A 27737-nucleotide genomic window follows, 5' to 3' on the forward strand; every position below is an offset into this window, starting at 1 on the left:
ACCGTCATTTTATTTCTTGAATAAATACTTCATTGAATCGAAGGTACTTTTGTGACATTTTACTGATTTACTGTAATGCTGTAAAATTAACTTTGGTAGACTTGATTAATGTTAAGTATAAAATCGGGCCTTTTTGTCAGTTTGTAACGTTTTGAAATATGTATCTTATTTGTATACTTGGATACATTAAATTTTTTTTCTGTTGATTTCGATAAATCGCAATTAGTTTTACATACAAAATATAATATCTACTTATAAAGATTTTATATGGATATGTATCAAACCTTAGTTATAATCATGGGAATAATGTTGCAACATTTGTCAGTGGACAATCTTATGATATTTTATATGATTGAACCATGTACTAGTATATACACATTTTTAAATACATTGTATATTGTATATTGAAAAGAATATATATAAATATATATCACGTACATGTATATAAATTTTGTTGATATCAAATACATAAAATAAAATAAATCCAATTTAATATTTTATATGGTTGAAATATGTTGTCTATTGAAAAGAATGTTTATCTCATATGTATAAATTTGTTGATATCAAATATATGAAAATAAATAAATACAATCTTACCATTTTATATGGATGAAACATGTATTAACTTGTTTATTTGTACCTATATATTGAAAAGAATGTATATCTCGCATGAATAAATTCTGTTGATTTCAATTACATATAAGATAAATAATTAAAACTTTTTTTGAACTTTGTTTATTACTCATTTGACCATAAAGATACACTATCAAAATTGCAGGGATTTTTCTGATATATATTTATCTCATTGTATGGTTCCGCTCGGATCTTTGTTTGACCCCTCCGGAAACTTTACTATAGAGTAGGATTTCCCCCGGGGGAAAATCTCACAATAGAGCCAAATTTTCCCCTTGTTCTTTCTCAGAGTAGGATCCCCCTTGTACCAATTCTTAAATCATATTGACAATATTTTGGCTAAAGGTTTATGTCAACAGTTGAAAGTCAACTGATTTTCTAATGGAAATATGAGTGTTTTCGATTCAAGAATTGTCAAATTTAGTATAAAATCTAAAATTTCAAATCATTAAGTCACCCAAAATTTTAACTCATTCAAAATTGTAAAACTAGCTTCCACAGTATTTGAATCGGAAAAGTTCTTCAAAGGAAAAAAGCCAAAAACCAAACAAAACAAAAATACAAGAAACGATGTTTTTGCCAATCGAAACATAAGTACTGTATCTCCCCTTGACCCCTGTGGTGTAATTCTGGATTTGAAAGCAAAGAGCAAATACTGCCTTAAAGTTTTACAAAATTTCATTTTTTTAAAGAAATAGATGACCCATTTTTAGTCTCATGGCAATGACAGCTATTTTGGACATTTAAACCCCAGAAACTTGGAGAGACACTAACACATCAATATTATGTACATGTAATATGAAATACAATTGGAGAAAAAAAAATCCATTTCAAATAAAATTCCATGGATACAGTTAAAAATTTGTCAAACCGATTACATTGTATCATTTTTCAGAACTCAGTTTGACCAGATGAAAAGAATAATATTTTAATGATTCAAGAGAATTGGTAGGTCGGTTACTGAGGAAAAAAAAGAGTTTCAAATTTTCAATTTTCATGCTTCGTACTTTCAATGGAACTGGTCGCCATTTTGAAGATGGGACATTCGTAATAATGTGTCGCCCCTTTCCCCTCATACATAAACATAGCCATGATATTCTATTGGGGGGGGGGAGATTAGCTCTGGGGGAAATCGCACTCTATATCTAATACATAGAGCAGGATTTTCCCCCCGGAAAACTGACTCTGATGTGGGATTTCCGGAGGGGAAATCCTACTCTAGAGTCATTTTTTCGTGGAGCCAATTTGGGTGGAAGGGAGAATCCTTCTCTAGAGCCAGTTTTCCGGGGGGGGGGGGGGTTCAGAGGGGAAAGCCTACTCTACAAGACCGGTAAATATACGAAAACTTTAATTAAATGTGACAGTCATATTATCGATCTGCAACATTATGTTAGCGCCCCGAGCCCCCACCTACACCACACCTAAAAATTGTCTGTCTAGGTTGGCGTGAGTCGTTCGTTATCAATTCTTTTTGGTCGTGCTGTAAAGCATTATTCAGCTAACCCACTCTCTTTCCATGTCCTGAGACTGAAGTTTGTTTTTGTTCTGTCTGAAAATCTGTTATTCTGTTTCTGCCATAAACTTAGTCTTTCTTCTAACTTTTGAACTATAGAAGTTAGAGACCACATTTCACAATTATAGAAATTTATGAGAGCTTTATTTTTTAGCAATCGCTTTGTCCGTCTGTTCCAGCAATCGTATCCAGGCCATAACTCCGTACGGAAAAAAACATCTCTGAAACAAAGATTGCTTGTAATCTGAGAATATGCATTGACCTTCACCGAAAGTCATATCTAGGAAAATTCAAAGATGGCCAAAATAAAGTGTAAATTTGTGTCCGGTCTATAACTTTCTAATGAAGAAACATTGGAAGCTCATACCTTCAAACAAAAATTACAAAGACACATGGGAAACCGGAGATTATTTAGATATGTTCAAGGTCACTGACAGCAAAAAATGGCAAATACCCGTAACCTACAAGGATCAAATATCGAAATATTTTTCAGAGACTTGAATTCCATACCAGAGATAGGTCTTTATTATGTATCATGCAGTAATCATTGAATACTGTATTTCTCTTGAATTAAACTTCTCCACGACTGACACCAATCATTGCCAAATTTGATACATTAAGAAATGTGTGGAATTAAGAGTTTTCACAATTTCCTCAATTACGAGGGTATAAATCGATTATTATGTTTATGATAAATGCATATACTTTACATCATTCACAACTCTAGAAAAAGCAAATTTACATGTAATTATTGCCTTAACTCCAAAGAAAAGAAACAGTTTTAAGTGCAATATTGCAAGAGCCCCAGAGAAAAGAAACAGATTTACATGCAATTGTTACAAGAGCTCCAGAGACAAAATGTTATTATTGCCAGAGCTCCAGAGAAAAGGCAGAATATTGCCAATGCTCGAGAGAGAAGCAGCAGATAAATTATGTGTAATTATTGCCTATGCTCCAGAGAGAAGAAGTAGATTTACGTGTTATTATTGTATATGCTCCAGAGAGAAGAAGCAAAATTACGTATAATTATTGCCAGAGCTTCAGAGATAAGAAGCAGATTTACATGTAATAATTGCTAGAACTCCTAAGAGAAGAAGCAGGTTTACGTGTAATTATTGCCAGAGCTCCTGAAAGAGGAAGCGAATTTGCGTGTAATTATTGTCAGAGCTCCTGAGAGAAGAAGCAAATTTACGTGTTATTATTGTCAGAGCTCCTGAGAGAAGAAGCAAATTTACGTGTAATTATTGCCAGAGCTCAAACCTGGGGTAATGGTAATGTGTAATGGTAATGCATTGTTATCATTACATTTTTTCAAAGTAATGGGATGCAATGAGTAATGAATCTATCTTTCAATTACAAGTTATTTTAATGTAATGCATTACTTTCTTTAAAATGTCAGTAATTACCATTTCTTTTCAATTACATTTTAATTACATTATGTATATTATTCTCTTTATTATTGAATTTGAAAGAAATCACGGTAATTTTTTGGGGGAGGGGTGTTTATTCAATGGTGATTGATAGACACAGTAAATAATTGTTTTGATATTTATGAAATAAGAGAACCAGAAAAATAATACATGTATTAAAAGAAATGATAGCCTCAAAACAAATGACATTAGTATACTAGTATGTATACTATGACAACCAACTAAGATTTTCTTTTCAAAAGTTCATTCTGGTAAAATGGACTTGGTAAGCTAAAGACAAGAGCAGTATGGTCAAATGGAAACTGAGGCCAAATGTAAATATTTATATTATCCAACATTCATTTTTGGCAGCTTGAGAATCACTGCTATCTAGGTACTGGTAATTATCACCTTTAATTGTGTTAAATTTACATTTTCATTGATTATGCCTGCCCAGCTAATTACAAGTGCTAATTTATTAAATTAACAATGCATACTCATTTTACAATTATACCATTACCAGTTAATAAGATATATAACATATTACATAAAACATAGTGAGGAATGTTTATCATTAATTTAAAAAAAAAAATCAGAGGAACTTACATCAGATACTGAAGAAAATAATTACAACATTGAAAGTGTTCCGATCCACTTTCTTTGTCAACTGTAAATTGGTAAACTACATGAAATTGATAAATGTATGTTAAATACAAATTAGCTCTAACTTACAGACCTAGAGAAAGCATATCGACCAAGCATAATGTCATAAAATTTGTGGTTTTGGGGGGTAAAAATGTAATGTGTAATGTAATTAATTATATACACTTTAACAAAATAATTGTAATATAACAATTACTTTTCTGAATGGGAGCAATGGTAATTATATAGGTAGAAATTCTAAAGTAATTGTATATGCATTACATTTTAAAGTAATTGACCCCAGGTCTGCCAGAGTTTCAGAGAGAAGAAGCAGATTTACATGTAATTATTGCCAGAGCTCCAGAGAGAGGAAGCAAATTTATATGTTACATGTTATTGTCAGAGCTCCAGAGAAAAAATTACTGTAATTATTGTCAGAGCAATGATAGACGGAGCAAAATTACATGTTATAAATGCCAGAACACCTGAGAGAGAAGCATATTTACTATCTATGTATAATTATTGCCAGAACTCCAAGAAAAAGGAACAGATTTACATGAATAATGTTGTAACAACGGACAATCTCTTGATATTTTATATCGTTAAGCCATGTATTACATGTTTGAATATACTGAAAAGAATGTACATGTATATATCTAAGTTATAAATATTAAATGCATGAATTGTATATAATATAAGTTTTGTCAAAGCTCCCTAGAAAGAAATCATATTCACGAGCAATTTTTATCAGAGCTCCAGTGGTAAGAAACGGATTTGCATGTGATTGTTGCCAGAACTCCAGGGAAAACAAGCAAATTTACATGTAATTATTACCAATGCGCCAGAGGAAAAAAGAAGCAGATTTACATAAACATGAGCAAGAGGCTCAAGAATGAAGAAGTAGATTTATATGAAATAATTTTCAGGACTTTTGAAAGAAGAAGAAGCAAATTTTATGTAATATATATATATATATATATATATATATATATATATATATATATATATATATATATATATATATATATATATATATAGTCAAAACAACAAAGAAAAGAATCAGGTTCACCGTTATTCCCAGAGCCCCAGAGAGAAAAAAAACAGCTTTGCATTCAATAATTATCTGAGCTTCTAAGATAAAAATGAAATATGAAAATAATGAACAGCAATCAAGCTCAGAAGTTCAATGGAACAATACAAAATACAGAACAGAGCAAACAAGGACCTCTAAAAACATCAGAGGTGGGATCATGTGTAATAAAGGAGTAAGCATCCCCTGTCGAATGGTCACACCCGCAGTGTGCTTTTTGTCATGATCAGGCAAACGGAAAAATCCGTAGACAATGCAGTGTGAAAATAATGGCCTAACGATTTGTATGAAAAATCATCAGTCAGCATTTTGCTTACCGAATTGTATTTGTGTGAGGGTTATTTCAGGAGTTTTTGAGAGAGGAAGCAGATTACGTTATTATTACCAGAGTACCAGAGATAAAAAAAAATGTGGGCATATTTACGTGTAATTGTTGCAAGACATCCAGAAATACGCATAATTATCGCCAGAGCTCCAGAGAGAAGAAGCAAATTTACGTGCAATTATTGCCAGAGCTCCAGGGAAAAGACTTGCCTATAATTATTGCCAGGGCCCGAGAGAAAAAACACAGATCTATCCGAAATTATTGTCTGAGCTCCAGGGAAAAGACTTGCCTATAATTATTGCCAGGGCCCGAGAGAAAAAACACAGATCTATATGAAATTATTGTCTGAGCTTCAGAAAGAAGAAGGTTTATATGCAATTATTGCCAGAGCTCCAGAGAAAAGTAAGCAGATTTACATGTATTTATTGCCAGAGCTCCCGAGAAAAGAAGCAAATTGCACAAACATGTAATTATTGCTAGAGCTCCAAAGAGAAGAAGCAGATTTACATTTATTTATTGCTAGAGCTCAAGAGAGAAGAAGCAGATTAACATGTAATACTAGTAATTGCTAGAGCTCCAGAGATAAGAAGCAAATTTACATGTAATAATTGCTAGAGCTCACGCGAGAAAAAGCGGATTTACATGAAATAATTGCTAGAGCTCAAGAGAGAAAAAGCAAATTTACATGTAATTATTGCCAGAGCTCCGGAGAGATGAAGAAAGTTTATGTGTAATTATTGTAAGATGTCCAGAGAGAATTAAGAAGCAGATTTTCATTTATACGAGGGAAAAAACAGATTTTTAATTGAGACAAAGACAAGGTTTTTGTTTATTATGGCCCATTATTAAATGTTGAAAAATAAGCTGCAGCCTTTAAAAATAATCATTCTTAAATCCAATCCATGAAGTTTTGTGAATGACATATGAAGATAACGAACAGTATTCAAGCTCAAAGTCCATTAAAACAATACAAATCGGGAGCAGAACAAACACGGACTTCCAAAAACATCAGAGGTGTGATCATGTGCCATGGAGGAGTGAGCATCCCCTGCCGACCGATGATACCCGCCGTGTGCTCCTTGTCATGATCGGGTATAACGGAAAAATCCGTCCAAAATTCTGTATGTAAATATTGGCCTAACAATTAGTATGAAAAACGTCAGTCAGCATATGACTTAATGATAGATTGTATTTGCTGACAAGGCCATTGTATCGACCATAGAACTTACGAAATAAAGACTTTAAACGAGACTGTTTCTATTTTTGTTTCATCAACTTGTTTGTCAATAATTTACCTCGTTTAAGAAATTGTTCATACGTAGAACATGCTATTGTGTATCGAATCAACTGAGAGATATACAACCCATATGCAGGTGATGAGGATATATTGCTGCATAAGCAAGGAAAGTTGACGATTGAAAAGTTAAAGTCATCACGTTTATCATTAAGCTTTGTTGTTAGATAAACATTAATGTCTTTTTCTTGTAAAATACCCAGATGTGAAACAGGTGGGTCAGACTCTTTGGTGTCTTTTGTTTCGAGCTCACTGGGATATATCGTGTCGACACATGTATGGAAATAACTATTGTTAATTGATAATACGTCGTCGATATATCTAAATGTCGAGTTGAAGGCCACAGCAAGAGATTTCTTTTCTCATGTATAAGATTTTGAATAAATTCTGCTTTTTTTTTAAATTCTGTATTTATAGATTTTTTATGAAGTTACACTTCTAATCATTTTTTTAAAAAAATGTATTATAATAAGTTATGTATATATATATATATATATATATATATATATATATATATATATATATATATATATATATATATATATATATATATATATATATATAACAACAATGAAGTTTATTCTTCTTCAGTGTCATTACTGATGTATGATAGTATAATTTTTATGACCTCTTGACCCATGCCCTGGTACCCTTGCTTGAATTATGACTTATAAGGTAATGTCAGGAGCCATTTTCTCCTGGCAGGGAAATATGTAACCAGGTGTTAGTTATTGGATCCACCTACTTGCCGTTGGTCTCTTCATTGTTTGTTCGTCACGTGATTTAGGGTAATAGAGAGAAAGGGGTTTATGAGAGAGAGAGATAGTGAGTGGTGTTCATAATACTAACCAAAACCAGTTTTTAAATTACCTGCTATACCCATCCATGCACGCCGTCTAGGTAGACGCATCTATCGTATATGATATAGGGTCGTGTAGGCTGGTTTAATCCATAATATAATTTACAAAAACCCAAGATCTGTTTGTATGAATTTCTACCGACGGGTTACAATGGCGCCCACGTTGGGACTTTGAAAGCAAAGTAATAAAAGAATTCTGCAAAATGGCCAACATCAAAAAGTCAAGAACAATGCCATATCATCCTGAAGGCAATGGAGCAGTCGAACGATTCAACCAAACTCTTATCAAAATGTTAAGTTCTTTAGAAGAAAATCAAAAATCAGATTGGAAATCTTATGTTTCATCTTTAGTACATGCTTACAATTCAATTAAAAATGATGCCACTGGGTATTCACCACATTTTTTAATGTTTGGATGGCACCCTCGCCTATCACTTGATGCATTTTTAGGTATAGAGCCAGGAAATGAAGGAGCAAAAGATCACCAGTCCTATGTTCATAAACTTCAAGAGAGATTACAGTACTCGTACAGAGTTGCAGCAGAAGAGTCACAGAAGAATGCAGACAAAAACAAAGAGAATTTTGATAGGAAAGTGAAGAATTCAAAGTTAGAAGTAGGGGATAGAGTTCTTGTTAGAAAAGTTGGTTTTAAAGAAAAACAGTAAGTTATTGGATCCACCTACTTGTCGTTCTTCTTTCTATGACCACTCTACAATACCACCTTCCTATTCTGAATCTTCAGTGTCAGTTATTTCACCAACATATAATACACCACCTCCCAGAAGAACATCTAGAGTAAGTAGACCACCACAGAGATACGGAGAGTGGCAGTTTGTCCAAGATGTGAGCCAGAAATGTTTTATTTAGAGACACTCGTATAGTTACAGCAGAGATATGATAGTGAATGTAACATAAGGTGAAGACACCTGTGTAGTTTGTCAGTAATGGCCCACTTTAACGCTAGAAACTCCAATTTGTGAGCAGGATAGTTTCGCTCTGCTGGTCTTAACCCTCTGCTTGCATAGGCGATTACCTTATCTAACCCGTCTTGTTTCTGATATAGAACTGCGCCTAGTCCGTAACTGCTGGAATCTGTATGTACAATGAATGGCTTGGTGTAGTCTGCATATGCTAACACTGGTGGCTGGGTAAGTAAATCTTTGATGCTTTCAAACGCTGTCTGATGGATAGTTTCCCATTTCCAAGCTGGTACGGCTGTTTGTGATTTTTTCTGCGTGTTGTTTTTTTCTTCTGCAATTGGAAGTAAGTATGTCAAAAACAGAAAATAAAGTTGAAGGCGCAGAAGGAGGTGAGGACATAGATTCTGAAGATGCCATGATTAAGAAGTTACTTGCAAGTGGTAAGTATGATATACTGCCAAAGATAAGCACACCCAAAGGAGTTCATGGAGCAATACCTAAAACATATTTTGTTGGAAGAGGTAGAGCTAAACTGTCAGATACTTTCAGTTTAAATCAGACAAAGGATGATCAGAATATAGGACATAGTATGGGACATTCTCAAATTATTTCAACAGAAGTAATTCCCAAGATTCCACCATTCTCAGGTGATGAACCACCCCAGAAAGGAGATGTAAGTTATTCAGAATGGAGATTTGAGATCAGATGTCTACAGAGTGATCCAGAGGTAAGTTCTAGTCATTTGCTACAAGCAATGCGTAGATCCCTTAGAGGCACAGCTAGAAAGATGTTGATACCTCTCGGTGAAAAAGCAACTACTGGTGAGATTTTAGACAAACTTGATGCATTGTTTTCAGATATTTCAACAAATGGAATGATTATGCAGGAGTTTTTCAATTCTTTTCAGTTACCAAATGAAAATGTTACATCCTTTGGTTGTAGAATTGAGTCTCTTTTACAAACAGCTATGGACAATAATCATTTGCGTAAGGAAGCTAAAAATGATCTCTTACGTCACAAATTTTGGACTTCATTACGTTGTGAAAAACTTAAATCCCAAACTAGACATAAGTACGATACTATTCAAAACTATGATCAGTTGCTTAGGGAAATAAGACAAGTAGGTGGATCCAATAACTAACACCTGGTTACATGAATACAAAAGAGGTCTGCTAACAACGGGGCACAAATGGTACCCATGGGAATTCCAACAGATTGCTGGAAGACCTGGTCTCCAAAAACCACATATATGTTGTCAATCAGAAACTCAAGCATCTTTTCATATCTACTTCAGAGTACTTGTGCGTTCAATCAGAATGTTTTTAACAAAATAATTTTGCAAATGACCAATGACAAGGTAAGTAAATTTACTAGTTCCATTTTTATTGACAAAGCAGTTGTCAATGATGTCAAAAAGCCTGGACTTTAATTTATCGTGGGGAATGGTTGTATACAGAGTTGAAAAATCGTAAGTTTTTATGTTATTGATTTTGGTAAAATTTAGTGATTTCAAATTTTTCAAAAGTTCCTTATCCACATCTGATTTACACCATTTCTCGAATATATTGTTGCACAGTACTCCTGAAGTTTCTCCTTCATTGCTGTTAATATTTTTGTGAAGAGTAAAGAAAGAGGTTTGGTAGAACTTTTACTGGAACCCGCTATGTATCTTTGTTTGTAAGGATTTTTATGAAGTTTCGGAATCCAGTATAAATATGGTAATTCAAATTCATTTGGGTTCTTGGGAATATTAAAAATATTCAAAACTGACATATGATTTTGAAGAATTTCCTCCTTAGAAAGGGAGATATGGGTACAATTTGGATTGCCACTTGTAGAATTAAATCCCAGTTCTTCTAATATACAATTAAAATAATGAGCCTAACAATGTTGTTACCTGTTTGTCAGCTGGGACCAGTACATACTGATCGTGTAGTCTAATTCTTTTTTCACTTCTGAATTATTGAACACAGAAGGATAGATGGTTTTCATAATGCCCCTCAATCGCTTAATGCGAGATTTTAACATACATCTGATACATTTAATCCATTCTGAGTGTCAATGTCTTTTTCATGTCTGGCCCATCGCCTGGCGTAATCTTCCACAGAATTCATAATATTTATGAAATTATGATTGTTGAAGTTGAAAGATCGGGGTTCTCTAAATTTTGGCCCTTTTAAAATAAGTGACTTAAGGTCCTCATTATTAACTATATTTACGTCACCAGTCCATGTCCAGCAGGACTTTAGTTGTAGTGTGAAGAACATGAACACGATGTAGGATTATGTTTCAAATGCTCAATATCCAGGCTCTGTAAAGTTTTCTTGTAATTAAAAAGTTTGGAAGCAATAGTCGATGTATATTTATAGGAAATACAGGGTGTAGTCTTCAATTGGAAATATGGTGGAATACAAGACTGGACTCTTAAATTGTAATTAAGAATATTACTTATATTAACCGCGTCAATCCTTTGTTGGCATATTGAAGTTTAAGGAAAAAACGGGTAATTTTAGCTGTATTTTCTTCCGTAAAACGTGGTGGTTTAAAAAGCCTTTGATTTGTTATATCCATAATCGCAGATCCGCGCTTGTATTCTGGTGTTGAGGAATCCAAATATGGACTTTACTTGACTTTTACAAATAGATTATTCGAAACTTTCAAAAGGACAGAGTAAAGTTTGATGCGAATCTGATGAAGGCCTCAGTGTTTATATATATTTACGTTAGGTAGTAGTGAATCAAAGGAGACCTCGTGTACAATGGGTTTATTGAAAGACCGATGTCCATGACTACACTTACGTCTCTTTGTATTGTCAAAAATTCACATTGCTACACGGTAGGCTTGAAAGATTCATAACACTATCGACATTGTCATTGCTATCATATGGAAAGGCTGTCACTAGTTATCTAATCCAGTATTCTTCTCGTTGTGTACCCAGTGATGGGCTATTAGTATGATAGTAAATCTTTTCTAGAATTCTAATTTTTATTGACAAAATAGAATGATCAGGTAAACTAAAATTCTTGTATAGAAGCTGCTGGTCCCCGTTGTTAACCTGAAATTTATGCCTTTTCTATATGCTTTCATTAAGTGAACCCAAGGTTTTACCAACATAAATAAGCCCATAAAGGGTACATTCTATTCCGTAGACAACATTAGAAGATTTGCAATTCAGATTTTCCCAAGTTTTGGTATAGAAGCTCTGTCCAGTAAGATTACTTGAATGTAAAACGTGAAAATAGCAAACAATGATAAATCTCACAAATCCTGTAAACAAATGGAATCGTGGGCAGGGCAAAACAAACAAACAAACAAACAAACTCCTAGAAACACCAGAGGTGAGATCGGGTGCCCCGTCGACCAGTCACACCTGCAGTGAGCCATATGTATTGATCAGGTAGACAGAGTACCCTGTTATCAAATTTAGTATAAAAACAATGACCTAACAAATGGTATAAGACACTTCATACAAAATATGACCCAAAAATAGGCTGTATTTACAAACAACCTCATTATAACGACCGTAAAATTTGCAAAATAAGCTGATTTTAAACGAGGTTGTTGAAATCCTTGTAACATTAACTTATTTGTCAGTAGCTTGCATCGGTTTAAAAAATTGATCATATTTGGAGCATGCTCTTGCATTAACTTATAAATACAGTGTATTGGCTATGAATATAGCCAAATCTCAACTTGACTGACTATAAAGAACATCTGGGAAATCTTGGACCTGGAAATAATTGTAAATGCTAGATATATGGATTGAAGGTCTCTCATTCAGCATAATTATACAGCAATGTCAAAAAGATGTACAGTAGACAACCCTATACAAATCTGCAGACTAAAGTCATTTTGTTTTCCATGAAGAAGCAAGTGGAAATAGATTGTAGAACTCTACATCACAACAGTTTCATTTTAAACTTGTTGATTAAAAGGAACCCATACAGCCATTCAATGTCCAAAAAATACTTATCCTTTCTATTGTTACTGCCAAAGATTCCAATCATTCCTTTTTGGGGGTGCAAGTATTTGTATACTAAAAGTTTAGCTGGATGGATGTTACAAACATCAGCCAGTCTAAACTACAGTCTAAATTACAATCTGATGTAATAACAAAGACAAAAGATTTTATATATTTTCTCTGAAAAAAAAAAATACCGTTATATATATATGTATGGCCAAAAAAAATTTTTTTTAAGTTTCTCAGGCCAAAAATTTCCTAATTCCATGTGATAGGCAGGTCTTTTCTTTTGAGCAGATGTCTCTTTTTTTTCTTTTCAATCAATAAAATGATGATATTGACTGTTTCTTACCTTGTTTGTACTCTTACATTAATTATAATACATGTATGTACTCAAGTTTAAATAATTTTATTTCTAAAATTTTCATAAAAAATTAATTCATGGTTTTCAATAAGGAATATGTCTTAAATATTCATTGCCCCGGTAAATAAAACTTTGATTTAGCATTTCAATCTGATTAAAATCAGAGCCTTTGATCCGCTCACATAGATCGCTACGATCTATGTGAGTGGATCAAAGGATCTGATTTTAATCTGATTTTGTAGCATTCCTCCTTTAAATCAAGATATTCATGTATAGTATGTGTAAAAGGAAAGACAACTCTTACAATACTTAAAATATTCTTAAAATCAAAATACTGTGTATAAAATGGAAAGACATCTTACATTACAAATAATATAATATTTTACATCTTGCAGTGAAGGAGAATATTTTTTTTCAAATTACATTGTACATCTTTTCTAATACAAGAAAAACAGATAAACTAAAATAAAGATATAGTTTTATACTCTCACTCCCCTTCATATCATATACTGTACAACCAAAAGAAGTAGATAACAGGGCACAATTTTTCACTGGTAAACTAATCAAAAGACTGTGCTTTAATTTGTTATTTCTTTCAAATGAAGTCAAATTGAAATCATTTGACACCACTACACAGCTCCATAGCACTCTTCACTGATCAAAATGAAGTCTTCTGGGCATGATCTTGTGATTTTATTTGTTTGTGAATTTGCCCTGTATATACTCATTCCCTTTCTTTATATGCATGCCTGTCAATGCAGACCAATCAACTTCTCCACAGGAGGGTATCTCCAATCATCTTCTTCTAATGTCTTCAGTTTCTGTCTTAATTGCTTTAACCTTTGTTCATGCATATCTAATACAAAATTATAATAAAAATACATTATATAAATAATTTTTTTTTATAAAGTATCTTTTATACATACAGATAAAATTTTAAACTTTTGAAAGATGTAGTCATACATGAACATAAACATGGTATCAAATTTTCATATGTACTTTTTTTGCATATTCGTATGCACAGAATTTGCAAAGCTGCGTATTAAAGGTACTTGGACACAGATTTGAAGTTAATATTTACTCAAATTTTCTGTATAATTTCATGACTTATATGTTGCTATAGCATTTTATACGAAAATTTGATAAAAATCTTATTTTATCTGGAAGTTATTGAAACTTTGAATTTCTGGACGCGTTTGATAGACACATCCTTGCACTTTCACAAATTTTAACTTTATCCTTATTACTTTAGAAAAGTAGCAATTTTGTTGTTTACTAATGAAAAATATTAAAACTGTAATGCAAAAATTTCAGAGTAGAAATGTAGAAAGGAAAATCCTCTCACCAGTATTGTTAGTCCGTGCTCAGTGGTGTGTGCAGAGTTTAACAATTGAACACACCCGGTGAAATGTAAACATTAACAACAACAGAGCTCGTGCCCTTTTTACAAAAACAGTTTACGTTTCACGGGTGTATTCAATTTGTTAAACTCTGTACACAACTACACAACATTGAGCACGGGCTGACAATACTGAAGTGAGGTGGGTTTTGCTTTCGCACATTTTTTACTCTGAATTTTCTGGATTATAGATGTAATATTATTCATTAATACACAACAAAATTGCTACTTTTCTTAAGTATTAAGGATAAAGTTAAAAATTGTAAAAATGCAAGGATGTGTTAATCAAACGCCTCCCGAAATTCGTAGTTTCAATAAATTCCAGATTAAATAAGTTTTTAATTTTATTTTCGTGTGAAATGCTATAGCAACATATAAGTTGTGATATTATACAGAAAATTTGAGAAAATGTAAACTTCAAATCTGTGTCTATGCACCTTTAAGCAAATATACCTTTTTTAACTGTTTTAAATACATGTTCCATATCATGTTCAATATGTAATCTTGTCATTAGATTCATGGATGTATTGTTGTCTGAAAAAAAATATAGCATTTATTAAATTTGTACCATTATAACAATTATGCTTTTCATAACCTACATTTTATAGTGAGTGCAGCAAGCAACATGAAGACAAGTGATGCTCTAGAAGCGAGCTCTTTTGATTTTGTACGAACAGAAGATATATTAGAGTTGAAATATATGCATTGTTCAAGAAAATTTTTATAAGTCCATGTGGAGCAATTCTAAAACTCCCAATAGATGAATTTCACATTCCTAAGAGTTATCTCCCATTGTCGGCGTAACGCTCATTTTTCTCACTATAACCTTTGTAACTTACCTGTAAATATTTTTAACCTTTAAATGCTATCGGACAATTCTAATCTGTTCCTGTATTGCCATAGTATGGAACAACATAAAAAACATAACAAACATATTCATTCAGATTTCATCTGTAAGACATTGCCCCATAAAGATGGCAGTGACATAGAGGAGAAAAAACAGTGTCTTACGCCAGTTGATCCCAGGTTGACCCCGCAAAGGGAAATAACTTTTGTAAATGTGAAAGTCGTCTATCTTCTTAGCATTGGTTAGCATTTGTACTGAAGTACTGAAAGCTAGGGGGAGGCAAAGAACGATAACTCTAAATCAGCGAAGTTGTGACCTGTTGACATTTTTTTACTAGTGAGTAGACAAGCAATACACCGGGTCATGAATTCTACTTGTAACGCTTCCCTGGTGTATGACATTGTCCGAACAAGGTAATTATAATTTTTGTAGGTTCATAGAAAGTTATTCTTACTCAGATTTAATCAACTGCAACTTGAAATGCTAACAAAAAACCATTCTAAATGCACGTATTATGAATTTCGTCAAACAGAAAAAAATTATTTGCAAAGGTATTCCTGGCTGCTTCAAGTTGCATCATCGATTAAAAATTGCAAAATATAATTAATAGATATTTTTATGTAAAATTGCAGTTCGAACAGAGAAATTTTTTCACTCATTTTTTAAGTACATGTATATTGAAGTGGTGATTTTGTGTTTTATTACCTCCCTGTTGTTTATAATTTGGTTCTACATACATCACATATTTTCACATTAGATATGTTCTATGTAGTTTCATTACTTTAAATAATGGCAACATCTGCTTATGAATGATATTATATATACATGTAGTGAATACGTTTAATTTAAATGCATCCCATTTTTTCATGTTCTATGCTTTGCTATACTAAAACAAAGAAACGGGTTATAGATAGGAGTTATCCTTCCTAACAGAAAATTTATCTTGGCTGTCATGTTTCCCTTGAGTCACACATCGCTGTCTGAGGTAGACTGTACCTATCACTTGATTTTATTAGATCTAGAAGGTATTTAAGCAAATTTCATTTATAATCTACCATTGTATGGAGAAAGAATAATGAAAAATGACATTTGACCTTCTAGCGAGCGCAGTGAGCGGTGCAAAGCGCCGGTCGTCAGTGCGAGCTCTTAAAGCAATGCCTGGGCGAAGAGAAAATTCGGACTGTGCATATTGATCATATTGAATTTTTTTCTGCAGTAACGTGCTGTCCCATAATGCTTTGTGAATTACATCTCTCCGCAAACAACGTAATCGTGGTAACAAAAAGTTCCTTGATTTGATGGATATATAGCAGATAAATAGTAGATTAAACCTTCTTTATTAAAGTAAGCACTGTTCAGACTTCGTTTTGGTAATGCAACTTACAAGCGACGTCATGTGACGTCAGAGTCCAGACGTACTAAATGTCGGTTTGAAGAGCCCGATCTGAATTAAAACTGAATATAGGTATCTGCGCTCGCCCTAACGGTCGCGCCGTCAACATATTAATCATTTATTTTTATTTAATAGGAAGAAATGCTTCAATCATTAACAACAAACAACCTGGTGGTCAGAGCGAAAAAAAAATTAATGAGTCTATTGACAGCTAAAATAGTTATAAGTTTATCGGGAATGTCATAATAAAATGCCTTAAGCTACAGTCAGTTACCTGCTAACCTATCGCCCTCAACCATAGGAGATCTAAATAATTTTTTCCTGATTTCGGTTGCATCCTGCGCCATCTTGAAACCATTATAAATATATCGTACTATAAATTATTCTACCTGAGCTTATTATTGTCGAAACTGTGCTTATTGTGAAGTATTTGCATCACACTTTAGAATCACTAAAGATATAGCTTAGTTGTTAACAACTGATTAAATTGATTTAACTTAAGCCAGACTTGTTCATCAGTTTTCAAAATAATGAACGAAACACTTTACGAACTCTTTAATTTCTTTTCCATTCGGAGCTCCTCTGAAGAAAAAATCTTAATTTTGTAAACGTTTTTAAAAGGGGCGATTTCAGAGAAGACGTGAAGTATTTCTTTCGAGATATCTCTATCCATTACCTACTATTTGTACGGATTTTCAAGTTTCCAGGGAGGGTAAAACCGTAACTGCCGTAAGCAGAGAATCATTCGGTGATCTTTTTGTATGAACCTTTTTTCTTTTTTTTTTTTTGAAAGCTTAAAATTCTGAAAGATATGCATTCAGTATCAGTTTCTCTTGCAGATTGATTAAGATAGTGTTAGGTGAAGTTTCCTATATACTTAGTTTTATTTACAGGTATCAAATGATAACCTAGTCGGAAGTAACCATGCCAGGCATAAAACAGCTATTACACTGGGGCCCCATTCTGGCACTGTCAGTCATCTTCATCATCACAGTGGTTGGGTTTAAATGCTCTTTAATGTGGTGGCCTGTTCACATGAAAGGAAGTTGGATAAACTTGATGATATACTTTACTTGGTTATTTCTTATTTTGTACAACTACTTCCTAGCAGCATTCAAAGGTCCAGGATTTGTACCATTAGGTTGGAGACCTGTAAGTCATTTTTCATAATTACAGTATATTCACTTGCAATATCCAAATGTGGCAGTGACAGGAGTTCAGTCTGCTTATGTTTTGGGTTGGTCTTCATTGCAATCAAATAAGAAACTTCAGATTGTCCAGAGAAAACTGATCCACTACAAAGCTAGCCTCATTAATATGTTTGACTGTGTGACTGTTAGGGTTAGCACACTTAAGTATTAATATAATTTATTTCGGTTGAACCTGGTGAATTAGAATAAAATTATTTTCTTTTGTGGGAACATGAATAATAATGACGGGTTTGGCTTAAGGTTATGAAGGGAAGTTAAGTTCGATTGGTTTGGTATTCATTCTGGCATTCAAACTTTGCACGGGAAAGTTTGATTTTATGAAAAATTTATATACATATATATATTTACATATTGATTTATGCAGTACTTGATAAGCTGCTTATCAAGGTGTAAAATAAAGGGCTCTTGAGCCAGTTGGACAAGCTGCTTGTCAGATTGAAAACTTCATAAGTTTTGTTGAATGATGTAGAAGATTGTAAAGTGTGTACTAGTACATATAAATAAAATTGGAGTGACTTTATGCATAGCAATGAGTGCAAAATGCAAAAAATAGAAAATGTATTATTTATGATTCAGTGTTTATTATTACTGAGTGAAGTTACAAAAGAATTACTAGATATTATTTTTTAAGAAAAAACATGCACATTTAACCCACTTTAATCTTAGATTTGCCTCTTCAAACTGCATGATACATTTGGAAAGTTAAAGTTAGAGCACACAAGACTGTGACATCACATAATTATTATGTTAGTTGCATTTCCAGATTGGAGTAAAAATAAACTGTAATTTTTTTTATGAAGAGCATTTAATCACTGTTAATCTATCTGCAATTTCTTCACTATCTATATGTCAGGTGCCTGTGCTCTGCCCCAGGGTTCATTGTTTGGAGACTCTAAACTACAACTACATGAGGATGTTTACTTAAATCAATATGACTAATTATTGTTCATAGAAGAGAGATTTTAAAGATATTTTCTTAATTATTTATATTACCTTGTAATTCTCCCTTATTGTGGCCCACCCTACCCCAGGAGTCCTGATATGAAAAAATAAAATCTAAACTCATTAAGAAAGCTTTCATTTAAGTGTTGTCTTTTCTGGCCAAGTGGTTCTTGAGAAAATTTTCCAACGACCACACCCTATTTTTGCTATTTATTTATAATTTCCCCTTGAAAGAAGCTGTGGCCCTTTATTTGAATCATCTTGAACTTCCTTTACTCAAGGATGCTTTGTGCAAAGTTTGGTTAAAATTAATTGGTCTGTAGAAAAAAAAATGAAAATTTGGAAAGTTTATAATGATGACAGGTATTACTACAATGCCAAGAGAAACAGAAAAAAATTAGATCAGAAAAGCTTATTGGAGAGTTTGGCTCATATTGGCCTACAATGTTCATAAATCATGAATTGGTCGTTTTTCTGCAAAATTTCTGTCATTGTGAATTGAAAATGGATTTCTTTCAAAACTATTAACAGAAATTAACGTGTATATTAGATGTTTCTAGATGCAGTAAAGTTTGTTTTTGCAATAAACAAAGCCCTTTTGCTTTTCATGCTTTGTCAGATTTTATGAAAAATCTCATTCACATTTTGAGGTTTTGGGGGATTTTATTTGCAAACAATAAAATGATGTAAACATAATCTAATATAAATCAGTATGACACATTACACACATATTATCTATTGTTCATGAATTCTCTTAAACAGGAAAATGAAGAAGAGACACAATATCTACAGTACTGTGTATTTTGCAAAGGATATAAAAGTCCCAGGGCACACCACTGCAGAAAATGCAACAGGTTAGATGCAAATTGGTGGAATAAAGCATTAAACATTTGTACATGCCTCACAATCTTGTAGGAAAGCAGTGTTACTTTATTCAGTGCATTTGCAAAATGAAAGGACTGCACAAGTCTTGGAAAGGTTTAAGTACATTGAATTTATTTGAATTGTCACATATCTAATACTTACAGATGTGTAATAAAGATGGACCATCACTGTCCTTGGATAAACACCTGCTGTGGACATTTTAACCATGCCAACTTTACCTACTTTCTATTCTTTGCTCCGATTGGATGTATTCATGCTGCTATCATTTTAATATGTTCTGTATATAGGGCTTTAAATTGGGTAAGTGTAATAACTACTGGAATACACAGAGATTTTTTTAAATGATATAATTTAAATCATTTGAAACGTGTACAGTAAAATTAAAATGTTCAGCAAAAATTACAAAAAGAGTAAATTATCAAATCAATTGAGGAAAAATGCACCAGATTTCTTTAAATCTTAAAAGTATGATGCACCCATTCTGTGTATTGATATGTCTTATTTTTGTCATATATTTGTTAAAAACTTATTTCAGTTTCATTAACAAATAATGATCCATTTCTTTTTTACAGCAGTACTACTTTTACTATACAAATGAGCCTGTGGTTCACCTGGACTTTGTAGGATTTATCTGTGCAATGTTTTCTATAGGCCTTGCCATTGGGGTTACAATTGCAGTGGGCATGCTGTTTTTCATACAAGTAAGCATTAAATTACAATACAGATACATGTATATCAGACGTGTTGAATCACAGAATTTGCAAAAGTTTGTCATCTTTGTCTCTACAAAGCAGATAAATGACTGTTTTCAGATGAAGTCCATAATAAAAAATGAAACTGGAATAGAGCAGTGGATCATAGAAAAGGTCAGATTAATTATTCATAAATCCATGTTCCTATTTCTGTATGTAAATAATTCTTATTGAGACATTTCAATTTCAAAGAGAAGAAGCTGTTGAGCATTCTAGGGAATTTGTTTAACATATATATATGTGGTTTTAATGGGATAGTTGATATCTACATTATATCTGTAGAAATGACACTTATGTGCAGGTATAAATATACAAGTGTAAAAGTATATATTCTTCCCTGGTTTTAGGCAAAAGACAGAGAGAGAGATGAGGAGGAAGGAGAGTTTATTTATCCTTATAACCTCGGATGTTGGAAAAATATATGTGAAGTTTTCACCTTGAATGGCAAACCAAAATCTGACGGTTTTACATGGAATATAGTCCAAGAATGTAATCAGTTTACACTTACTGTAAGTACACTGTTTGAATATATAACTTCTTATCTTTAATTTCTTTGTAAAACATTATCAAGAAACTGTAAATTGATGTTTATAATACCACAGTACATATAAAATCAAGCTTAAGAGTAAGTTACTGGTAATCATATTACATGTATTAATTTGCATTGAATTGTATTGTAGATTGAACAAATAAATCAAAAGGCCTTAAAAAGAGAGAGAACTGTGGAGTATGTGATTGGAAAAGACTTCAGTGGTTCTTGGTTTCCCATCACAATGGGATGGAGAGTTTGTATAAATTTCCCTTGTACTGATGAACCTAGAATAAAAGTGAAAGTAGGAGACAGAGTCAGGGTCACACGATGGAAAAAGTAGGTCAACTTTAATAATTATTACATTTACAAAAATGTATTCAGATTTTTTTTTCATTGCCCACTTGTTTTAGTTCATTGTGTGTGGTTAAATTTATATTTAGGCACTGGTTATATGGAACAAAAGTAAATTTGGAGGGAAAATTAAAAGGTGAGTCATACTTTATTTAAAACTTTTAAAAGTAATATAATGACATGTTAATTTTAAAGTTTAAATTGAAAAAAATGCTCAATTCATGGTAAAATATGAGGAATTGTTTAAAAGAATTTTTCTGTTGCTTACAAGAAATTCCAATGAATTAAAATTGACAGAAGAAAGTTTGAGATATGTCTTTATGTAGCACAGATACTCATGTGCTATGATATAAGTAAAATATTTTAAAGGTCAAACAAAAGAAAGAGAGAGAGGTTGGTTCCCAAGAATTTGTGCGAAACAAGACATTTCTAACGGGCATTATGGTGGAAGTGAAATGGAGGTAGAACATGAAAAAGCAGCGTAATGTTCATTCAACAGAGTAATTGGATTTTACATTAATAATATTTGATGACAGTTAGACAGCCTCAGGTATTTATTATTTTCAGTGTGAAATCTGCATGATTTTTTTTTTTATTATGGTGCAGAGTCAGTTTTGTATCATTTTGCAACCTCGGTGATTTGGTCAGCCAACAAACCTATAGATTATTTTAATCTAGACATCACTTTATATGATAAATCTCTGTTAAGCCTTTACATCGTGTTTATAAATTGTTTTGGATGTTGAACTTTATTTGGATTTTATATTTTATTAGATTCTAATGATGAGAAATGTTTGTATTACTGCTGTTATGACATTGTCACAAACTGATAAACTGTGATCCTTGAAGTTGAATATTCTAACTTGTATATATCTATCAAATTTGAAACTGAACTTAGATTCTTTGTCAGTTGCCATAAACAATCAGTAAAATTTACTAATTTTTCCTCTAATTAGACATTGTTCTTAATTTTAAAATAGAATTTCATTTCTGTATTATTAAAACATTGAAGGCTAATATATATATGTAATCATTAAAATGTGTTAATATAAATTGAAGAATAAGGGCACATTTGATATGGATTTGGCAGGAATCTTGGTACACTTGAAAAAAGAAAATTTCAACAACCCTCACACCAATCCATATATTTTAGCACTCTATTGATTTGTCAGGCTTCTGCGATATAGCAAAGGGAAATATTTTTCCAATATTGCGTTTTGATTTGCTAAAATATGCAATTAAACTGGCTACATGGGTCATTTGGAATAAATTTAGCATTTTAAATCAAGTGTTTCCATGAATTTGTTGTCTCAAGATCGATCATCTCTCCACTATTTTTAAAAAATGTTATTTGTGTGCATTTTAATTCAGCAAAACGTGCAAATGTTTATTAAAAATGGAGAGAAGACCCAGAGACTATAAAAAATAAGGTTTTGGGGAAAAATTACGTTGTTTAAAAGCAGTGCTTCATTGCTGTTTTAAAATTCAGATTTTGCGATGATAGCTCAGTGGTACATGTATATGTGGTGGTGAGGAATCAATACTTTTTGGTTCAATCCAGACATTTTTTTTTTGTTAACAAAAACTTAGTTTGTTGCTTTGATTTGACTTGTTGATTTAGTAAATTTTAAAATTAAGTTAGATTTTGATTATGTTACACAGAGAGTGAAAGCAATTCTTCCCACCCACTGAAATTTTAATACATTTGCATTTAACTTTACCCTATTACATGTACCTTATAATTCTTTACTAATTATGTGAAGTGATATTATTTAATGCCATAACTGTTAAAATGAGCTGACTTAAATATTACATTCTCTGACAAGATGTTACATTTTCCTGTGTGTACACTTTTAATTATTTTCATAAAGTCTGTCCAGCTGAGCTCAGCAAACCCAATTTTTTGCTTTTCTGCACATATAAACTATTAGCTGCAATAATGTAGCCCTCTACGATTTTTTTTTATTGGGAGAGGCCCTTTCCAGAAAACATTAGATAAAAAAATTATTGCAGCTAATAAACTATGAATTAGTCGTATACATGAAGCCTGCAGATTACACACCAAATACACCCATCTTCTTTGGTACATTTCTGTGCATTGTAATAAATGGAATTGATACTAAGCTAATGTAAGCTAATGTATACTTACAGGATCACCCCTCTTGTATTGCTTCAGACATTTTCACTACTACATCTATCATAGCAACAATCTGGGGGGGGGGGGGGGGGGGTTTGACAATGAAAGTCCAAACATTATCTGGGTATATTGGTTACTTATTGTCTTTTATAACTTCATATCTATTGTAATAATCCCCCTGTTGAATCTGCACCTATGGGCAAGGAGAAGTCATGATCTCTTGGTATACTTTTTTATTTAAGTTAGAAATCAGTTTGTTTTATAATATTTTTTTCTATGCACTACAGGTAGTTTTGTGCATGTTGGTGTTGTCTGTGAGATTTGTTGTGTACATGGTAGCCTAGCACCACATTTGAAATTGTGAATTTAAGTAGTCCATAGTAAATATTTACTTTTCAGTGGATGAAATTAAGATAAATGAAATGCATCTATCTATTTAAACAATTTGTTTTTGTGATGTCTTTGAAATTTTGTAGATATAAATGCATATGGATTTTCATGGATATGCATTTCATTTTTTTCATATGTATGTTTAAGATTTGAAATATGATAGTAAGGGTTTTTTTTTTTGACATTTTAAGGGTGTTTTTTTTTTTATTTTTTTGTGAAATGATGCCTTCTATTATTTTCTTTATTCTCTCCCTCTTATTTCCTTTTTTATGCCCCCCCCCCCAAATTATTTTATGGCAACAATCATGCATTTTCTAAATCCTGTGGAGTTTTAGAGCTAGTTGAGAGTTATGAAAATCCAACATGATGTTGTTCTGTCTGAATTTTTATTTTGATGAATATTTAAATTTTGACTTGACAAGACAAAAAATTGTATATTTGTTACATGTAAATTAATATGTATGACAGTGCTTTCAAAGCTTCCAAATAAATATTTTTATGTACACAGCAAGGCTAGGTTGATTATTTGTCAAGAAAAAAATCTAAAACAATGCAAGACATGATTTCTTATAACTACAGTAACCTGAGTTACATGTATAAGTAAGAACTTATGTCATAATAAACGCAGTGGTCATCTGAGGATGTTTCAGTACCTGAAACTTTCTACTTTTCCTTTTTTCATACGTTCACCGCATCACGTGCGTTCATCATTAGTTCAGCTTGCGCGTACCGTTCACAGATTTGCGCTTGTTATCCCCTCGCAACGGAGTTGGAGGGGATATAGTAACACAGTTGTGTGTTTGTGGATGGTTAGATTGTCCTGTGCGAAACGGAAATGACGTGATTTGCACCCGATCGAATGTTGCCTTGACATATGTGTGATTTTCTCATATTCCAATCACATAAATAAAACTGAACGAGAGGATAATAAAATATAGTATTTTGCTTTTCCAAGTGTAAATTATAATATAGTTGTGTGTAATCGGGTTCGAAATTTTCGTTAACATCATATTTAGCTACGTAGCTTGAATTACCTACGTACATACTCCTACAAGTAAGAGCCTCGGTTAACGTCCCTACGCTCCTTATATACCTGATTCACAGTAATAATTCATATGAGGATTGATACACTGTTTGCTCTTTTGCGAGTGGATGCTCCGCTTTGCGGTGCCCATATTCTGACATTGTCATTCGGAACTCCTAATAGAGATTCACAGATCCTTCTAACAATGACTACAGTCTGTACATATACAGTATTTAGACCATCTTGTCCAAATTATAGTAATTAAGCCCATTTAATGCAATAATAATCATTTTAAATAATTTTACTAGAGGCCTCATATGAATGATGTCCAGTATTTAGTTAACCTTACTTTTAACAAAATTCTCTTTTGAGAGTTAGTAGTAGTATCGATACAACTAACTTCACTTTCTTCGTTTACAGTATAGGTATATGTATATATAGAACATGCTTTCAGTTATATTAGGGACCTTTGGGTCTGTCTAATGTTCAATATTGGGCATTGCACCAAGACAACACTTATATTCAGTGCGTTTTATCTAGATATTTTATTAGGTTGCGTGTTTAACTTTATACATCAAGATCCTCACGAATTAGAATGTTAAATAATTTAGTTTATCCATCTGATTACAGAAAAATCAAAGTCCGAGTATATATATATTTTCACATTACATGTTTCTACTTTACCACCGGGCATCTGATATTTAAACTGAAATGGAAGATATATTGCTAGTTGCATAATTTGTAGCTTTGTTTTGAGGTTATCACGCAAAAAAAAAAAAACTTAATTTGCAATTCACGACTTGTAGTCAATATACAGGCCACTATTTTTAAACCCCAAAAACCATCCCATTGAGCAATGTGGAAAAATAACGCAATGCGGAATAACTGGACATTATTCAGTTGTTATTGAATTAGCAAGTTAATATGAAGGTATGATAAAGAACAAACTCGAATACAATTTAATAATCCGGAATAACTAAAGTCATATTTCATTTTCCCCTGTCTTTATTGGCGAAGCTAACCAAATTATTTTCTGGTTTATATTTTATATAATGTCTAATCGCCTAAGAGACTGGAGAAAATCAGATTTTAAAACAATAATTTGTGTAATATACATAGTCCAGATACGGCATTACCGTATGATTGACGGTCTAGTATCATGGGTCAATATCGTCGTTACATCGAACACGAGTGAGGCTGCTTTATGTAATGTCACATTAAACCTTGGCTATGGATTTCACAAAATTTTGATAATTTTTCAAAATTCGCTTTCCCGTTTTATTTTTTTAAAGGCATTTCCAAAGCTATAAAATACGAAGAAAATAAAAAAGTAACCAAAATTAAACGAACAAACAAACTTTCTGAAATTTTCAAACTCGTGTAGCTATATTTTATATATAACAGTAATATTTATTTTAGTAAATCTAAATTTATGAAGGTAGTCCGATCCTCATGTTCTGAAAATTAGGAGTTGAGCACTTGAAAATATTCTCAAAAATGTCTATAATTCTCAAATTAATGTGTATTTACCTATGGTATTTCTTCAAAATTCAATCTTTTTGCTCCCCGTCCATCCCGACAATATTTGGAACCCTCATACATCCCTTATACAACTCAGTTTAGATAATGATGTGTAATTTGGTCTGATCAAGAATTACTTATGATAAAGAATATAAAAATAAAACGAAACACTTCAGAACTATAATTTAAATAATATAAAATTTTGATTTTCTTCTTATTATTATTTAAAATGAATTTAAATCAACTCACCAGCTGAAATGAAAACATAACAGAGAAAGTGCTTGTAAGTACACCATCATCTGAGTCTTAGTTATATTTGGTTCTTTTTTTACCAAACTTTACCATGGAATTGCCTGTGCAAACTTGTCATATGACGTCTATGAAACGTTGCTAACACGCATTGGCGGATAAAAAGGATTTATTTCCCCGCTACACTTAGCAATCAGCGGTAATTGATATGAAATTCTATAATGAAGGAAAAGTTTTCTTTTTTTAATTATTTTTTAGCGCTTGTCTGTGTTACATTGAGCTCTACCTGAACAAACTTGACCAATATAGGTGAATATACTTCAGTTACTATTACTTTTATTGATTGATCGAGTTTTTTTTATTTTACGTCCCTTGCGAGAATTTTTCACTCATACGAGTCGCCACCATATACCGGTGAAGGGCTTCAGTTTAGACCATTACTAGGCATGCAGGGATCATTGAGCAGTGAGAATTTCTTATGTTGCCAATGCCTACCATGACAGGGGGTCTCGGCTGTTAAGGTCTCATCCGAAAGACCCGTGACTTTCACTGCTAATGCGCCTAGCGAAGGAACAGTCACTACCTATATAATAAACAATTATTGGTCAATACAATGTTTTAGCCACCTGAGGAGTACAATATTCACCTCGCCCTTCGAGCTCGGTGAATATTGTACTCCTCAGGTGGCTAAATCATCGTATTCCAAATCATATGTCCGTATTTTAAATACACTTTACACTTCTGTGTTTTTAATATTCCCAAAATGAATTTGAATTACCATACCTATACTGGATCCCTAAACTTCATAAAAATCCTTACAAAGATACATAGCGGGTTCCAGTAAATGTTCTACGAAGCCCCTTTCTTTACTCCTCATTATACTTAAACTATTAACAGCAGTGAAGGAGAAACTTAAGGAGTATTGTACAACAATATATTCGAGTAGTGGTGTAAATCAGATGTGAATTCTTAAAAACTTCAAGCAACTTTTAGAAAATTTGTAATCACATATTTTACCAAAATCAATAGCATCAAAACGTACGACTTTTCAACACTTTATACAACTATTCCTTACTATAAATTAAAGTCCAGGC

At 32.5% G+C, this 27737-nt stretch overlaps 2 protein-coding genes across 5 annotated transcripts; one reads left to right on the top strand and one right to left on the bottom strand.

Moving 5' to 3' along the window:
- Positions 1–13039: 13039 nt before the first annotated feature.
- LOC133177076 (anaphase-promoting complex subunit 16-like) lies at positions 13040–17010 on the bottom strand. Of its 2 annotated transcripts, none has more exons than XM_061312167.1 (3): positions 16924–17010; positions 14863–14943; positions 13040–13866 (listed from the first exon to the last, which is right to left on the bottom strand). In XM_061312167.1, exons 1-3 carry the CDS (start codon positions 16994–16996, stop codon positions 13763–13765), a joined length of 258 nt encoding a protein of 85 aa, XP_061168151.1. In that variant the 5' UTR covers positions 16997–17010; the 3' UTR covers positions 13040–13762. The 2 variants fall into 2 exon arrangements, with proteins under 2 accessions (XP_061168151.1, XP_061168152.1); XM_061312168.1 differs by having other exon boundaries at positions 16932–16997.
- Positions 17011–17322: 312 nt separating this feature from the next.
- LOC133177044 (palmitoyltransferase ZDHHC6-like) lies at positions 17323–24360 on the top strand. Of its 3 annotated transcripts, none has more exons than XM_061312133.1 (10): positions 17323–17361; positions 17543–17801; positions 19565–19656; positions 19831–19987; positions 20260–20388; positions 20500–20553; positions 20787–20948; positions 21120–21307; positions 21412–21458; positions 21692–24360. In XM_061312133.1, exons 2-10 carry the CDS (start codon positions 17574–17576, stop codon positions 21805–21807), a joined length of 1173 nt encoding a protein of 390 aa, XP_061168117.1. In that variant the 5' UTR covers positions 17323–17361; positions 17543–17573; the 3' UTR covers positions 21808–24360. The 3 variants fall into 3 exon arrangements, with proteins under 3 accessions (XP_061168117.1, XP_061168118.1, XP_061168119.1); XM_061312134.1 differs by having other exon boundaries at positions 17334–17369; XM_061312135.1 differs by having other exon boundaries at positions 17358–17408.
- Positions 24361–27737: the final 3377 nt, after the last annotated feature.

The sequence above is a fragment of the Saccostrea echinata genome, unplaced genomic scaffold (genome assembly GCF_033153115.1).
Source record: "Saccostrea echinata isolate AGI-Se365-2 ecotype Australia unplaced genomic scaffold, CSIRO_AGI_Sech_v1 ptg000086l, whole genome shotgun sequence".
Classification (NCBI taxonomy): Eukaryota; Metazoa; Mollusca; class Bivalvia; order Ostreida; family Ostreidae; genus Saccostrea; species Saccostrea echinata.

Coding starts and splice junctions, on each gene's coding strand:
- LOC133177076 (XM_061312167.1), bottom strand. CDS start 16,996: ATGGCGCAGGATGCAACCGAAATCAGGAAAAAATTATTTAGATCTCCT. Junction 14,944..16,923: donor TGAGGGCGATAGGTTAGCAG/GTAACTGACTGT, acceptor ATTTTTTTTCAG/ACAACAATACATCCATGAAT. Junction 13,867..14,862: donor ATTTAAAACAGTTAAAAAAG/GTATATTTGCTT, acceptor ATTTTGTATTAG/ATATGCATGAACAAAGGTTA.
- LOC133177044 (XM_061312133.1), top strand. CDS start 17,574: ATGCCAGGCATAAAACAGCTATTACACTGGGGCCCCATTCTGGCACTG. Junction 20,554..20,786: donor AGCAGTGGATCATAGAAAAG/GTCAGATTAATT, acceptor CCCTGGTTTTAG/GCAAAAGACAGAGAGAGAGA. Junction 21,308..21,411: donor AGGGTCACACGATGGAAAAA/GTAGGTCAACTT, acceptor ATTTATATTTAG/GCACTGGTTATATGGAACAA.